Here is a 17,729-nt window from a genome sequence, read left to right as displayed (position 1 = left end):
CAAGGCCATCCTATATATACATCCAAAGCAAAATGAAGATATATAGTACAAACACATACTGTGGGCTGTAAGGCTGTGAATATATATATATACATAAGTGTGTTTGAGGGGCACATTATGCACGTCCCCAACAGCCTGAGTCACTCCTTCAGGACTTCAGTCTGGAAGCCAAAAACAGGTGTGAGCTGTAGTGTGAGGACGTTACTGTGGGCTTGAGTTACACAAGTGTGTGTGGTCTCTCGGTGGAGTGTGTGAAGACACGCTGGAAACATCTGAGCAGTTAACATCCCCATGTGATCACAAAGAAACCCAACGTGAGTGTCAAATTAAATATGTCCGACTTGCTCAAGGAGCGGTTTGACCCTACATGAGCACGTTAGCGCCGTTCACGCCTACCTATAATAGCACACAGCTGCCATGACCTTTGACCCCCTCACTTATGACCTCAGGTAGTAACCCAACAAACGTTAAAGCAACTCTAAACATATTCTGCCATCTGCGGTATGAAGATTAATGCATCATCTAACAATTAAACCTGAACACATTCACATGCACATGGTGTTTTCAACATGCCCTGCAATACATAGATATAAACATGACATATGGAGAAAGATGGAGAATTTCAAGTAAACACAGAAGAAGGACTAAATCAAATTTACCAGAGGATAAAGGATAAAAGACAGCTCTTTTACTCCATCTCAGTTCATCAACACATTCATTTTGATGTTCATTAAAATTATCATATGTGACCCGTGCTGGCAAAATGAGTCGCAATGGGCAAACTTTCAAAAGTGAGTTATTGTTATTTTCACAATCTCTATTAAAAAACCTTCAAAATGATGTATGAATCAGAAAACCAATGACTGAGCTACACCTGTTTGAAGTCGACAGAGTCAGCAAAGTGAATTTTGAGAAAAATCAAGTTAAAGTTTTCTGAAAGTTCCAAGACAAAATCACCTAGCAGCCATACCTTAAAATCCCTGTTAACAACACTTAATTTGGCACACACCTCATCAAAACCAAATATCGGAAATAAACGAAATACTAAATCGAGGGAACAAAATAGTAAATCTTATGCACACGATTTAGCAAATCAAGGGAACGAAATAGTAAATCGTGCACACGATTTAGCAAATCGAGGGAACGAAATAGTAAATCTCGTGCACAATTTAGCAAATCAAGGGAACGAAATAGTAAATCTCGTGCACAATTTAGCAAATCGAGGGAACGAAATAGTAAATCTCGTGCACAATTTAGCAAATCGAGGGAACGAAATAGTAAATCTCGTGCACAATTTAGCAAATCAAGGGAACGAAATAGTAAATCTCGTGCACAATTTAGCAAATCAAGGGAACGAAATAGTAAATCTCGTGCACAATTTAGCAAATCGAGGGAACGAAATAGTAAATCGTGCACACGATTTAGCAAATCAAGGGAACGAAATAGTAAATCGTGCACACGATTTAGCAAATCAAGGGAACGAAATAGTAAATCGTGCACACGATTTAGCAAATCAAGGGAACGAAATAGTAAATCGTGCACACGATTTAGCAAATCGAGGGAACGAAATAGTAAATCTCGTGCACAATTTAGCAAATCGAGGGAACGAAATAGTAAATCGTGCACACGATTTAGCAAATCAAGGGAACGAAATAGTAAATCGTGCACACGATTTAGCAAATCAAGGGAACGAAATAGTAAATCGTGCACACGATTTAGCAAATCAAGGGAACGAAATAGTAAATCTCGTGCACGATTTAGCAAATTGAGGGAACAAAATAGTAAATCTCGTGCACAATTTAGCAAATCGAGGGAACGAAATAGTAAATCGTGCACACGATTTAGCAAATCAAGGGAACGAAATAGTAAATCTCGTGCACAATTTAGCAAATCGAGGGAACGAAATAGTAAATCTCGTGCACAATTTAGCAAATCGAGGGAACGAAATAGTAAATCTCGTGCACAATTTAGCAAATCGAGGGAACGAAATAGTAAATCTCGTGCACAATTTAGCAAATCGAGGGAACGAAATAGTAAATCGTGCACACGATTTAGCAAATCAAGGGAACGAAATAGTAAATCGTGCACACGATTTAGCAAATCGAGGGAACGAAATAGTAAATCTCGTGCACAATTTAGCAAATCGAGGGAACGAAATAGTAAATCTTGTGCACAATTTAGCAAATCGAGGGAACGAAATAGTAAATCGTGCACACGATTTAGCAAATCGAGGGAAACAAATTGGTAAATTGTTTCCTTAAAGATTTTAAGTTTAAGGATAAAAGATAGAGACAGTTCTTATTTTTTAACCATAAAGGAGACTCCATCTCAGTTCATCAAAAAGTTAATTTTCCTGTACATCAAATTTATCATATGCATTTAAATTTTCCCTACTTTTTGAAGGTCACATTAAAACTGTTTCGCTATTTTTCAAATGACTTCAAAAGACTTTTGAATGATATTGTTTTAGATTTTATTGTTTATTGTTTTAAAATCTTAAAATAAGTTTAAATCTATCATAAAAATATTATTACATTTTAATTCAATGACAATTTAAACAACGAGTGAAATAATGTAAAAATATAAACCATTTTTGTGATTTACTTAAGTGCCCATATTTAAAGAAACACCTTATTAAAATAATTTAGCATGATTCCTATTGCAACTTTCCACTGTGACAAATCAACTATATCACCTATCAACTATATAAATCAACTGTAGCAATCTTATTTGTGTCTAGTGAAATAATCACATTTTCCATTTACTGCAAATGTTCAGACGACTGTTAGAATCTACTGACATCTGGTGGATCTAAATGGAACTGCAGTTTCAAGATAAAACCATTTTTCTACTTTTTCTACTTCATTTTTACATGGGATAACATGGGGTATTTGTACTTTCATAAATGAATTCTCCACAGGACTATTTGAGCAGAGCAGAATAATAATCTTAGTTATAACCCGGCATCAAAAACGATGGATTGGATGTCTTAGATTTTAATCATCTGTCGTCTGAGCTTATGGACTTTATGTGAATGTATCTCTTTCATTCAGAGGGCAGGTGTAAAAATGTTCACTTATGCAGGATTCATGAAACACTGCGGACGTCAACAAAAACACCCACTCTGACTCAGCGTTTGTGAGGCGCTGGTAAACAGTATAATCCATCATGTCACAGGACGACGCTGCAATTTAAACGTGAACAATTTAAGGCTGCTTATATTGCATGAAATATGAATCCACACCTGATTGTAGCTGTAGCGCAGTGTGTGCTGCTCATATCGGTGTTTGTGTTCACAGAGACACAGGTTCAAATCCAGTCTGTGTTGTGAAATAGGATGATTGATCTGAAATTGCTACAATTTGTATTTACAAAACAAGGCGGTTTATCCTAACAAAATAACATTCCCATTAAATTATGAAAACATTCTTTCTAAATGTTCTCTAAACGTTCAAAATGCCTTGGTTGTGGGAATGTTAAAGGATTAGTTCACTTCAGAATTAAAATTTCCTGATAATTTACTCACCCCCATGTCATCCAAGATGTTTAGGTCTTTCTTTCTTCAGTCGAAAAGAAATTAAGGTTTTTGAGGAAAACATTCCAGGATTTTTCTCCATATAGTGGACTTCAACAGTTCAACGGGTTAAAGATCCAAATGTCAGTTTCAGTGCAGCTTCAAAAAGCTCTACACGATCCCAGACAAGGAATAAGGGTCTTATCTAGAGAAACTAAAAAAAAAAAAAAAAATTTATATACTTTTTAACCACAAATGCTCGTGATTTACCAAGCTTTACTCACCCTCAAGCCATCCTAGGTGTATATGACTATCTTCTTTCAGACGAACACAATCAGAGATATATTTAAAAATATCCTTAGTCCTCCAAGCTTTATAATGGTAGTGAATCCATCCATCATAAATATAATCCATAAGACTGCAAGGGGTTAATAAAGGCCTTCTGAAGTGAAGTGATGGGTTTTTGTATGAAAAATATCCATATTTTAAAACCTTATTCATTAAAATAACTGGATTATTGGATTATTTTTATGATGGATGGATGCATTCACTCCCATTATAAAGCTTGGAAGACCCTGGATATTTTTAAATGTATAACTCCAGTTGTGTTCGTCTGAAAGAAGATAGTCGTATATACCTAGCATGGCTTGAGGGTGAGTAAATCATGGGATAATTTTTGGTGAGCTATCCCTTTAAGACCCAGGTTTCGGCCTATTTCATTTTCTGTGATCCACTCCATCTCACGCACAGTTGAGTGTGCAACCCTTTCAGAGCGTGGAAAGATGCTCTAATGGACTTTTGACTCATAAAATTATAACTTTTGACTTGAATTTTCAGCATCAGTCTTCAGTGTCACATGATCCTTCAGAAATCATTCGAATATGCTGATTTGCTGCTAAATAAATATTTTTTATTATTATCAACTTTGAAAACAGATGTGCTGCTTCATATTCTTGTGAAAACCATGATACTTTTTTTCAGGATTCTTTGAGGAATAGAAAGTTCAAAAGAAGAACATTTATTTGGAACAGGGATGTTTTGCAACATTATAAATGTCTCTACTGTCACTTTTGAACAAATTAATGCATCCTTGCTGAATAAAAGTATTATTTAAAAAAAAAAAAAAAATCATACTGACCTAAAACTTTTGAAATTTGTACATTTCCTATGTGTTCTCACATCAGTGGTCATGGTGTCACCATCATCTGACCCATAACAGCTCTCAAAAAGCTCTCAAATCATATTACATATTAAGGCAAAAGGCGCTGCTATTCAAGAGCTTGTCAGTAGGGGGGGGTGTGTGTGTGTGTGTGTGTGTGTGTGTGTGTGTGTGTGTGTGTGTGTGTGTGTGTTTGCTGACTCAGGCCCTGACAGAGGCGAGAGAGACCTGCTAGATGCTGAATTGTCTCTTATAGGCCACAGATTCACAGATTCTTGCTATAGTTTTCCTGAGGACACTCTTGTCACATCAGACACGTTTTCTGTCCATCACTAAAGCAATGTTTCTAAAGCTTTTGTGAGCGGTGCTTGACTTCTGCTCTGCCTGCAGACAGTTGGCAGCTCTGACGCAAGAGTGTGTAGATGCAGAGAGCCATCGAAATTAACTATTCAGGACATAAAAAAAGATTTTGACATATCCTGATGAAAATGCTTCCTGCCACAATGCTGCTGTGGGTGCTTGACAGAAGTGGCTTTTAGTATATTGCTATGTGGTTGCCAGGGTGTTCTGGGTGGTTTCTAGGTGGTTTGTTACAGTCTTGTGTGAAAAGAAAGAAAAGAGCACACAATGACCTTTAATAGTCACTGTTATGAGTTTGATCAAAAAACTAACTAAAATCTTATTAAATTTGAGTGTATTTAAACATGTAATTATAATAATGTAATATAAAAAATAAAACATAAAAATATAATACATTAGTAACTCTAAATATATTAATTTTTTAACATGTTATATATAATAACAATATATATATATATATATATATATATAAAATAAAAATTAACAAGTAACCCTAATTCTAATCAATTGTTAAAGTAGTTTAATTCTCAAAATGTAATAATGTAAAATAAAAATAAAAAAATATAAAAATATAACAAATCAGTAAATTGTAAACTATTTAAATATTTAAAATATAATAATAAAACAAATAAAAACCCTAAATCTAATAACATTTTAAGTATTTTAAAATGTAAAATATAATAATGTAATATAAAATATAAAAATATTATAAACAAGTAACTCTAAATCTAATAAAATATTAAAGTATTTAACTCAAAATACAATCATGTAATATATATATATATATATATATATATATATATATATATAAATAAATACAATAAAATCAGTAACCCTAAATCTGATACAATTTTAAAGTATTTTAAAATGTAAATTATAATAATATATTATAAAATAAAACATATATAGAAATATACCAAATCAGTAACCCTAAATCTAATACATTTTTAAAAATATAAAATATAGTAATGTAATATATAATATATAATACAAAATAAAAAATAACCATAATTCAAATGTACAAAAATCCCAAAATTTTAAAGTGTTTTAAACTTCATGGTATCATATAAATAGAATAATTTAAAATATATAAGATCAGAGCAACTTCTGTATCACATTTCCACTGAAGAATTTTGGATCTTCCAAAAAATGTTGTGTGTTTATATTCACGCATGTCTCACATTTGGCTGAGGGTTCAGTTACTCTTATCTATGTGGTAATACCATCTAATGCAGTAGATCTATTCTAATTACACTCCTCCAACAATCTAAAGACGTCCCACATGGATGCGGGTGAAATTTGCCTAAATGATTAATACTCGAGTGCTTTGAGCCTCTATTACAAAGAGACACTGAAAAGACCATTAGCATTATCTGCCTGTGTACATTTGCTCTTTAGTAAAGTCAATACTACATTTCCTCTACCACGCGTTCCAGCCATCACCTCGACTGAAGAATGAACGTGTCATTTCCTGCTTATAATGGATGAGTCATGATTAGATCAGCTGAGAACCGCAGAGGTCAGCAGATATGAGAACAGACCTGCGATGCGAATGACGGCCCTCTCGGCCGGGTCCAGCACGTCTCCTGAGGCGGATTTGGAGCGTTTGACGCGCTGGTGTTTGGGGAGGTTCCAGGGCAGCGTGTCTCCAGGATTCGGAGAGCTGCTCCTCTCACTGGAGCTCTGCTCCGCCGGGGGAAGATCTCGCAGCTTGTCCCTGCGGCCAGCAGCCATCACCTGCAAGATTTACAGCAAATGAAACAATGCAGTCAGCGGTGTGCAGTGCTGTTCTGAAATGAGGAGGAAGATTTCTCACTGTTTTTTTGTTTGTTTAATTTATGTAAATTCATGTTCTAGTTACAGTTAACTCTTTCCCTGCCAGAGTTTTACTTTTAAGTTGCCAGCCAACGCCAGCATGGCCCTCAGAATATTTTGTTGCATGAATATATGTAAACAGTCAATATATCAAAAGAAATAACAAACCTCTGCTTTGCAATTGCGAGAAATAAAGTAAGAATTGCGTGTTATAAAGTCTTTTTTTCTCAGAATTGTGAGTTTATATCTCACAATTCTAAGAAAAGCAGTCAGAATTGCGAGATATAAACTCGCAATTGCGAGAAAAAAGTCAGAATTGTGAGAGAAAAAGTCAGAATTGTGAGTTTATATTTCGCATTTGATGATCATGTTAGCTTACTTATACATAAACAACTTCTATCCGCTCCTTCTGGTTTACGCAGATCTTCTTCTTCGCTTGTTTTTTGATCTGGAGATGATATTTCAGAAAATCCGTAATTGCGCCCCCTAGCATATAACACTGAAAACATGGATTGCCGGAAAAACTCGTCAATGGCAGGGAAAGAGTTAATGTTGATACATTTTTCAGGTTGAATAAGTAAATATTCCTTACACTATCAAAAAAAAAAAAAAAACCCACTAAGCAATACATTTCTATTTTGTATTTTTACATTAACAATGTAATTAATGTTCTATTAAAACAAAGTATATTTCTCATCAAGTTAGTGCTTTTTGTCATTTAAGGCCCCGATATACTACAAGTGAAACTGGTGTGACATCATTTCAACCAAAATTAGGCCATAATGAAGTTCGTTTGGAGTTCGTTCCGAGAGTTCGAAATTTCTGAAAATTTCCGTAAAGTTCGCTCTGGCTGGAAAACACCTTCGAACTTCCATTGGTCCATGGTGATTATGTAATAGGTAGGTGTGGCTCTGAGGCTTCACCTTCTTTCACGTGGAAATCTTCTCCAGTTCATTCCTTTTGTTCAGTCCGTCAAGGTCAGATGCAAGTAAAACAGCTGCATTATAGTAAAAATTGATGTTGTAATTCTAATTGAAAGAGACACTAATACTTTTTTCATGTTTAATACTGTAAAGCTGCTTGCTTTTAAACAATCTATTGCATAAAGAGCTGTCATTTATGTTGTGTTTATTTAGTAATTGTAAGGAAAGTGTGCAGCACATATTATTTGCATAACTAAACGTCTCTCTCAGCAGTGTGGGCGCCATCAGGATGTTCCCTGAAGCGAAAAAACGAAAAAGAACTTCGCCATGAGTATATTGGGCCTTTATTATAAAATAACAACTATATAAATGAAGTAACAAATTTTAAATTAAATGTATATTTTATTTGTTAACTGATGTTCAGCTGTTCTTTTTAGTAGTCAGCAGCTTATTTTCGGATCATCACTCATCAAAGCTCGGTAAACACTGCAGGCGCCATGACGGTCACAGACACGGAGATGTAACTTTAATTTCTCCAAACTGATTGCTCACTAAAAAAAAACACTCCTAGATAGTGTTTTTAAGCTACAGTACAACCCGAATTCCAGAAATGTTGGGACGTTTTTTAAATTTGAATAAGATGAAAACTAAAAGACTTTCAAATCACACAAGCCAATATTTTATTTACAATAGAACATAGATAACATAACAAATGTTTAAACTGAGAAATCTTACAATTTTATGTACAAAATGAGCTCATTTCAAATTTGATGCTTGCTACAGGTCTCAAAATAGTTGGGACGGGGGCATGTTTACCATGGTGTAGCATCTCCTCTTCTTTTAAAAACAGTTTGTAGACGTCTGGGCATCAAGGTTATGAGTTTCTGGAGTTTTGGTGTTGGAATTTGGTCCCATTCTTGCCTGATATAGGTTTCCAGCTGCTGAAGAGTTTGTGGTCGTCTTTGACATATTTTTCGTTTAATGATGCACCAAATGTTCTCTGGAGGTGAAAGATCTGGACTGCAGGCAGGCCAATTCATCACCCGGACTCTTCTACGACGAAGCCATGCTGTTGTAATAGCTGCAGTATGTGGTTTGCATTGTCTTGCTGAAATACACAAGGCCTTCCCTGAAATAGACGTCATCTGGAAACCTTTATATACCTTTCAGCATTCATAGTGCCTTCCAAAACATGCAAGCTGCCCATACCGTATACACTTATGCACCCCTATACCATCAGAGATGCTGGCTTTTGAACTGAACGCTGATAACACGCTGGAAGGTCTCCCTCCTCTTTAGCCCGGAGGACACGGTGTCCGTGATTTCCAACATGAATGTCAAATTTGGACTCATCTGACCATAGAACACTTTTCCGCTTTGAAACAGTCCATTTTAAATGAGCCTTGGCCCACAGGACACAACGGCGCTTCTGGACCATGTTCACATATGGCTTCCTTTTTGCATGATAGAGCTTTAGTTGGCATCTGCAGATGGTATGGCGGATTGTGTTTACTGACAGTGGTTTCTGGATGTATTCCTGGGCCCATTTAGTAATGTCATTGACACAATCATGGCGATGAGTGATGCAGTGTCGTCTGAGGGCCTGAAGACCATGGACATCCAATAAAAGTCTTCGGCCTTGTCCCCTAAGACATCACTTTTATACCTTATCATGTTACAGACCTGATATCAATTAACTTAATTTGTTTCTAGATGTTCTCCCAGCTGAATCTTTTCAAAATTTCTTGCTATTCTTGCTTTGCTCATTTGTGTCCCCCGTCCCAACTATTTTAAGACCTGTAGCAGGCATCAAATTTAAAAATGAGCTCATTTAGTGGATAAAAGTGTAAAATTTCTCCCTTTAAACATTTGTTATGTTATTTATGTTCTATTGTGAATAAAATATTGGCTCATGTGATTTGAAAGTCTTTTGAAATTTGAAATTCAGGTTGTATTTCAGGTGATTTTCACTGAACGTACACGAAAATGAGAGGTGGGATTTACCATGTGAACAGCCAATCATAGCGCGATGGAGGCATTGCCTCCTCTCACATGACTTTTCCCCATTCATTCTCAATAGAGCGCTGCAGTGACAACGTATTTTTGCAGGCCAACCCATACGTTAGCATGGTTCCCTTGACAAAATCCCAATAGTGTTTTTTCATTGGCTTTTGTATTATTGCAGAAAATAAGCTCTGTGACCCACAAAAGTTTATGATACAAGTTTTGTTCTTCATGATAATCTTAACAAATGAACACAACTTTCATGAATTTTGAAGCCTTAAATACAATCGCTAGAAGTAAAAAGCTAAACATAGGCTATAAACGTGAACATCACTAAGCTTCTGACAACTCTTTCAGTCATTATTCAATAAGCATTTTCCTTGAAATTTTAATTTATAATTGTTTCCAAGAGTGCGATTATAAACACAATGAGGATTATGAAAGCAGACTAGTGAGCAGATGAGTATTCCTGTTGGGCCTGATGATGTTTAGGAATGATGACACTTTAGAAAAAATCACCAGGGGTGTTACTGATGTATTTCATGTCGTAAAATAAAACATGAAAATATCTTGAGCTCGTGTTAACCACAGACTTTACTACAGGCATTTAACCTAAAACCAATTCAAAAAACCCATTGACTTCAGGACAACAGAACCAGAAGTGCTAAAATGCTAATTTGTTGGAATATTTTGGAACATTTTGGAACATCATTGGAAACACCTCTGAAACACACATACACAGTCCTCATAATTTGGAAGTGCATGCAAAGTGGGTTTACTTTTACAGCACAGAAAACAGCATCTTCTTGACATGTCAACTCCTCACGAACCAAACTCTTCCAAGCCTCAGTTACAACTACAGTGTTTGAGGGCGGGGCAAAGTAGACGTTGTTCATGGGCAGCCAATGAAAACCATAGATTGGCGCTATGCAAATGTGTTTCAAACCTACGTATGTTCGTGCAGGACGTAATGCTGCGTTCCAGGCAGGTTTTTGAGCCCATAAGTCACGACTTAAAATCACGACTCACAACTTTGTAGCGTTCCAGGCAAGTCAAGCCAAATACTGCCTGAGTATAAACAAACCAACATGGCGGACCGTACGGGGCTTATGCTCATTAACATTATTTCTATCGCCAAAAGTGCTTATCCTTGCTTATTTGAGGGAAACGGAGGAGGAAAACGGCGCATAAGGCAAGAGAAGCTGTTATACCTTGTATTTTACGTTATTTTACCGTGCACTTGCATAAACACTGCATCTGTAGGGGCTGCCATTGTTGTTTTTCGCGGGCTATGTGACATCAGAACCCGTAACTGGGAGTACATCGATCTAATACGCGCTCACGGGTGGGAAGTCACGGGTTTGACTGCTGTTCCAGTGCACTTTCACAGGTAGAAGGTTGGAAAAACACGGGTTACGGGTTGCCTGGAACGCGGCATAAGACTGGAATTACTGACGACTCGTTTCAGCAGTTCAGAATCAATTATTTCTTTTGGGAGACAATAACTCCATTTATCTGCAATTTGATCTTTGAAACTTTGCAGACTTTTTACATTCACAAACAGATCTATTCCACACTACATGAAAGGTAATGTCCGAAAAAGCATAATAGTGGCACTTTAAAATATTATAAACATTTTATAAAAATTGTCTGCCAAATCAGACAGTGGTTGGTCCTATAATAACATTCAGGGAAAAAACCTAAAACATTAAATGATATCAGAGACATGACCTCTGTTGATTGTGTTAAGGTCAATAAGTCTCTTAAAATATATAAATATTTTGGCCTTTTTAAGGCAGGGAACCACATACATTCAGCTACTGAAAGCCACAAAAATGCATCAACAACCACTAAATATCTTGGAATGTCTTAGTTTCTGTAAAAAATTGATGATAAACCCTGACGCAATGCTAAATCACAATGTTTATGACTTTGAAAAAGAAAATAAACTCCTCACATTACTCACATTAGATGGGTTAGGCAGCTGACCTGTGTGTTAAAGTTAGGCAAACAGAGTAAATTATTAACCACAGCATTACCCAGGCATAGCAGCAGTATCTAACACATTTTCATATCACCTGCTTTATAAAGTAGAACTATGTAAAACGAGTGTGATATATATATTGTATATAACTTTATCTGTGTCATGACTCATGTAAAGCAGCAGTTCAAAGCGACACGGGGTTCACACTGACCTCAATGTTAAAATCAACAGAGCAAAACACTGGATATAACGGCTAACACCAGCTCTAGATATTGTGCACACACCAATTTAGTATTTCCACTAAAAATCCACATGCTAAACAAACACATAGTAAGATAAGATGTTCGTGTGAGCCTGTGGGCATTTAGATGTGTCATATATAGACCTGTTTTTGTTGAAGATGATGAAGAACCGAGAAAGCTGAGGAAATGAGATGTAAATGAACTCTAGCTACCTATTACCCTGAAACCAGAACTCAACTCCTGCAATAAACGTTCACTTCTCTGAAAGGCTCATTGAACTCATAATAGGTTATTTTTAATATGAACAAGCATTAATACAGTATGTTGCCACAACAACCAACATTTGAGATGCAAAAAGTGGTTATGCAGAGAAGCATAAAACAATCAAAATTCATAATGGTATAGTGAGAAATGTACACTGTAAAAAAATATTTTTGAAGTTGGAATTCACCCACTCGTTTAAGTTTACTTGGCATTTCTGTGTGATTTATGAAATATTCTCGCAGTTTCTCTAAGCCATTTTTTTTCCAGTGTACATGAATCAAAACTCATAAACTGTGTTGAAAGCCACAGTTCCACACAACAACTGACTGATTAATTTTCACATGGATTATACACACATCACACCTCCAGTGAGCGCTTAACAGTGTTGGGGGATAACGTATTACAAGTACTGTGAGTTACGTAATCAGATTACTTTTTTCAGGTAACAAGTAATGCATTACTTTTAAATTCACAACAGTTACTTTTTCAAATAAGTAACGCAAGTTACTTTGTTTTCCCATGTGACTGACAGCTCTCCTGTCCCCATGTGGAGAGAAATCGCAAGTGCAGAGGTGCTGCTGCTGTGTGAACATGATGGTTATTGCAGTTCTAGACTAGTGTAAGCAGGCATTTACTCATCTTAATGGCACAAAAACAGATTCAGTATTTCTCAAATGAATAAATACAGTGAAATGCAAACTCAGAATACTATGCAAACCTGCATTAATTAAATTTTAAATAAAACAAATATACTTGTATTAATGTATTTAATGTCACTTTATAAAACAATGTCTTTGCTGCTGACCTTCAATGATCCAATTCAACCATACTAATCAGCAAAAATGACTTTAGTTAACCACATTTGTGTTTCCTTTTTTTGATTTATAGCCGAAGTTAGTGTGTTAAACCAAAGACACTGGAAGGCAAGCCTGCAAACTTTAGCCAAAAAAGTGTAACAGCTAATGCTAACGCTTCGCCTTTTTCCAGTATGCAGGGAAAGAGACCAGAGGCCGTTTTTTTAATGGATGTCAATCTAGAAGAGGCTTCACTACACTGAATAAACCGTTTTTTTTTTGTGAGGAAACAGATTATCATTTAATGAATCGACTGCCTGTCCGCTAATCTTCAACATGTTTTGCGCTAAACGATACGTTTGTTGGGAACGATATGTATATTTTACTTACTATGAAAAAAAGAGAAGGCAGAGAAGGGAATGTCACGGCAGGTAGGACTCATTTATGGCATTACCATAGTATTTAATAGTAATATTGAGTGATGTTGTATATTGTCTAAAGAAAGTAAAAAAAAATACAGATGTTTTCTTTTTTTGGCTTTCAGGTTTTACTAGTTATGATAAGACTTGAATTGTAACGACTATTACAACTGCATGTATGCAAATAATGCTGATATTATGCATTTTAATGAATAAAGAGAAAATTAATTATTTAATAATTATATTGTGTTACATTGTATGTTGTTTAATGAAAATAAAAAATGAAGTGTTCTTTTCACTGCCAGGTTAGACCTGTAATGTAATGATTTATGACTGCTGTTTGCCTAATGATAATAACACTTATAAATAAATACATATATTTTAAATGAAATAAATATGTATTAAATTACAGTTAAGTTTTTAGTGTAATCTTAAATAGTTTTATGCACCCTGCAGTGAAATTTGCAGCTAATAGAGATATCCGCGCTCTTTTTTCGCAGTAAAGCACATTCAACAAACAATGCAGTCCTACATTTACTAGCGATATAACACCAAATATAAAAAGTTATTCACAAGATAAACGCACTAATCCACGGGAAACTGATTAACGTAAACTGTAACCGACTGTCATAAAACTATGAACGGCGGGCACTGACGTCACTGCCATTACACGATAGGCTGAGGTGCCTCATGTGATCTAAGTTAACAGTTACGCTTTCTCCAATGGTAAGAGATACAGACCCTCGCATCTCCCCGATAATAATCTCTGGTTAAACTTTCCTGTATCCTATTCTTCTTTAATCCAGAATGGCAGCACAGCTAAAAGGTTTGTTTGAGCTGCGCCCTCTACTGTACAGGTGTGAATTTGCATTTCCTTCAGCCTTATTCATTTCACTTTTGGTGAGAAAGGACCTTTACATTTGGCAGAAATAGAACTTAAGCTTTTTTGATATTAAAAAACAAACAAACAAGCTTAGCCCAGGTGAGAAAAAGTACCGCAACACATTACTTTCCTTAAAAAGTATCTAAGTAATGCAATTCGTTACTTTTTAGGGAGTAATGCAATATTGTAATGCATTACTTTAAAAAGCAACTTTCCCCAACACTGGCACTTACTGGACCACAGTCAACATTAAAACGATAGCTATGGAGTAAAGATAGCTCTTACTAATAATAGTTAGGCCTACATAGCAGTCCAGGGTGCACAGATGTATATCTGATATAGAGCATGCACACTTTTACTACTTGTCACCCATTGCATGGATGTTATTGAGTCATCAGATGTCTTATAATCATTGTTATGACAGTTCCATCATACAGAGCACAGTGATGCATGACGTGATGATGCATGACACCTGATAGAGACTGACAGAAGTACTGAACCACCTCTTAGTCAACAGGAGATGGATTCAGGCTCAAACTTTATGGATTTAAGGAGCAAAATATATTTCTACAACTACGCTCATATAGAATTGCATTAGGCATAATATTATTTTCAGTGGTTGATGTATTCAGACACTTTTCTTCAGTTTTCAAATCATTTTTATTGCATTGCAATTAGGGATGCACCGATACTGGCCCGATAACAAGCTCATGTACTTGTACTCGTACTCGTAAAAATACCCCCGATACCAAAGACCGATACCTCACGTGACGTAACTGACAGAATTTTCCGTGCACAGAGACACCGACGGCAGCAGCAGAAACAATGTCAGCCTCAGGGGTGTGGAAATACTTCAAAATTATTGATGACAACCCACACATTGTGAACTGCATGCTTTCAATCACAATTCGTTATCGATGAAGGCAGGATAGGCGGAATCGCGCTGAATGACACAGACCAGAAGCGCTCTCTCTCTCGATCAGTTCTTCTTGCGCCTGAATGGTAAAATACACACATAGTTGTCAAAATGTCCATCGTGTGGAGTATCTCACGTAAATACAGTCGGTTATGGCTTAAGTGGACGTAAACATTTGGGTGAAAACAGGATATGTGTCAGTATCCATGGATTCGGTCTTAAAGGGACCGTAGCCTATATTTGTCATTGTTAATAAAATAACAAAATATGTTAGATGTATACATGGTAAACCTACTGTATCTGAAAAACAAGTTTATTTAATTTGTATTTCTATAGTATTTGTTGTATTGTTTGTAATTTATAAATTTCTTTTTATATAACAACAATTATATATCTTGGTAATTATGCCCTTTGAAGGTTATTGGACACTGTGAAATTTTTGTTCTTTAAGTTTGTGACAAGCACATAAAAATTATTACTTTTTTCATTAGAGTAATAATAAAGAAGCTGTCCTACATTCATTAGTCTCACTGTGTTGTGCTTGGAAAACTGCCACATTACCAAAAAAAAAAGAAAAGAAAGAGAGAGAGAGAGAGAAATTAATAAATGTATAGGTATCGGTATCGGCGAGTACTAGAAAAAAGTATCGGTACTCGTACTCGGTCCTTAAAAAATGGTATCGGTGCATCCCTAATTGCAATGTAAAGAAAGTACATCTGTATGGTTGAAAAAAACTGTTACATGTTAAACCATGAAATTCCATCATAAAAATATGCTAAATCAGGGGTGTCCAAACTCAGTCCTGGAGGGCCACTGTCCTGCAGAGTTTAGCTCAGGCTTGCCTCAACACACCTGCCTTGAAGTTTCTAATATGCCTAGCTTAAGACCGTAGCTTTGTTAGAAATCGCCCCCTATATCCTCATTCACTATTTCCTACATTACTCCACTAATATAGTCCACTTGAATGAGTGAATGAAAACGAGTGAGTGAATTCGGACACTGAGTGCAGCAGAAGGGCTGCCGCTTTTGCATAGTTTGTGCTTGCTGTTTAATAATCATTTGAAACTCAGCAAATTAGCAGCTCCAGTAGTAATGAAAAGATTTATCTTGAGCTCTGTCATGGAAACTAGAATGTATAAACCTTCATTAAAGGTCCAGTGTGTAATATTTAGGAGGATCTATTGAGAGAAATGCAATATAATATACATAACTATGTTTTCAGTGGCGTATAAAGACCTTACATAATGAAGCGTTATGTTTTTATTACCTTAGAATGAGACATTTCTATCTACATACACCGCGGGTCCCCTTACATCGAAGTCACCATTTTGCTCTGCCATGTTTCTACAGTAGCCCTAAATGGACAAACTGCTCTACAGAGTGCGTTTGCTTGACTGGCTACTCTCTGCTGTCTCAGACGATGACATCTTTGTCCTGTGTCGGCCACCGTAGCTTCTCTATGTGCTTCGAAAGGGAGGGGTCAGCGGTGGACTGAGCCGTTGGTTGCAATTCGCTGTAGCCACATTCTCTAGTCGTTAAGCGTACATCAGTTGTACACTCGTTATTGTAGTGCATTGTGGGATTGAATGAGTGCACTCTGTAAAGTCCACTATGGTTTCGGACACCACTACAAATGGCTGTCCCCTCAAATAGTGCCCTATTTAAGGGTATAGGGGGCGATTTCAGACACTGCCCGCGATTAGCGTGTTTAGGTGTGTTTAATTGGGGTTGGAGCTGAACTCTGCAGGACAGTGGCCCTCCAGGAGCTGCGTTTGACAACCCTGTGCTAAATAAACAATAAAATACAACTATTTCAATATTTACTATATAAAAATGATTCACATGCATTTTACGCAAATTATGTCCCATGGTTGTGGCATTATTTTCACCTCAGCCAAATATTTTGCCCCAAATAACATTTATGTTGTTAGTGTACTTACATGTTAGCACAAAATGCAAGCTATAAAGTTAGCCTTATAGCAAGAATTCTGTCATTTCCACTACCATTACTTCCACCCCACAATGAATGTGGATGACATTTAAATGTTCATGACAGTACAAAAATATGTTGTTGTGTTGTGTTGTACTGACTCTTGAATTTCCAAAAATATATGTGGTCTTTTAGATTTTGTATTGGAAATTGGATTTATTCACTAATTTGTTGCATTTGTGCCTAAAATTGTCATATGGTGTGGCATAAAAGTTATTCTATATAAAATGAAAATGAGATATACTCTCCCTACGTAACTAAATTCACCATAAATCTTCATCATTACTATCTTAACATTTTTTTGGTGCAGATCCATTAGATTTTGTATTATTTTATTAAATCATCATGCAAAGTAAGACATCTCTCTTCAGCCTTTCCAGATATTTTAGATTAATTCTGACAAACCCTGTTATAAATCTAACAAAATGCTTGTAACTCTCGCTGATACTATTTCTCTTTTGC

General features: G+C 36.0%; 1 protein-coding gene across 1 annotated transcript in view; it reads right to left on the bottom strand.

The window, feature by feature from the left end:
- The window catches only part of plecb (plectin b), a 168,239-nt gene extending 151,665 nt beyond the window's left edge, over positions 1–16,574 (bottom strand). Inside the window, 2 exon segments of the mRNA XM_051864246.1 lie at positions 6,575–6,770; positions 16,545–16,574. Coding sequence (XP_051720206.1) covers positions 6,575–6,770; positions 16,545–16,559 — 211 coding nt within the window. The 5' untranslated portion in view covers positions 16,560–16,574.
- Between the last annotated feature and the right edge of the window lie 1,155 nt (positions 16,575–17,729).

The sequence above is a fragment of the Ctenopharyngodon idella genome, chromosome 16, assembly GCF_019924925.1.
Source record: "Ctenopharyngodon idella isolate HZGC_01 chromosome 16, HZGC01, whole genome shotgun sequence".
Taxonomy (NCBI): domain Eukaryota; kingdom Metazoa; phylum Chordata; class Actinopteri; order Cypriniformes; family Xenocyprididae; genus Ctenopharyngodon; species Ctenopharyngodon idella.
This window is presented reverse-complemented; position numbering and strand designations above follow the sequence as displayed.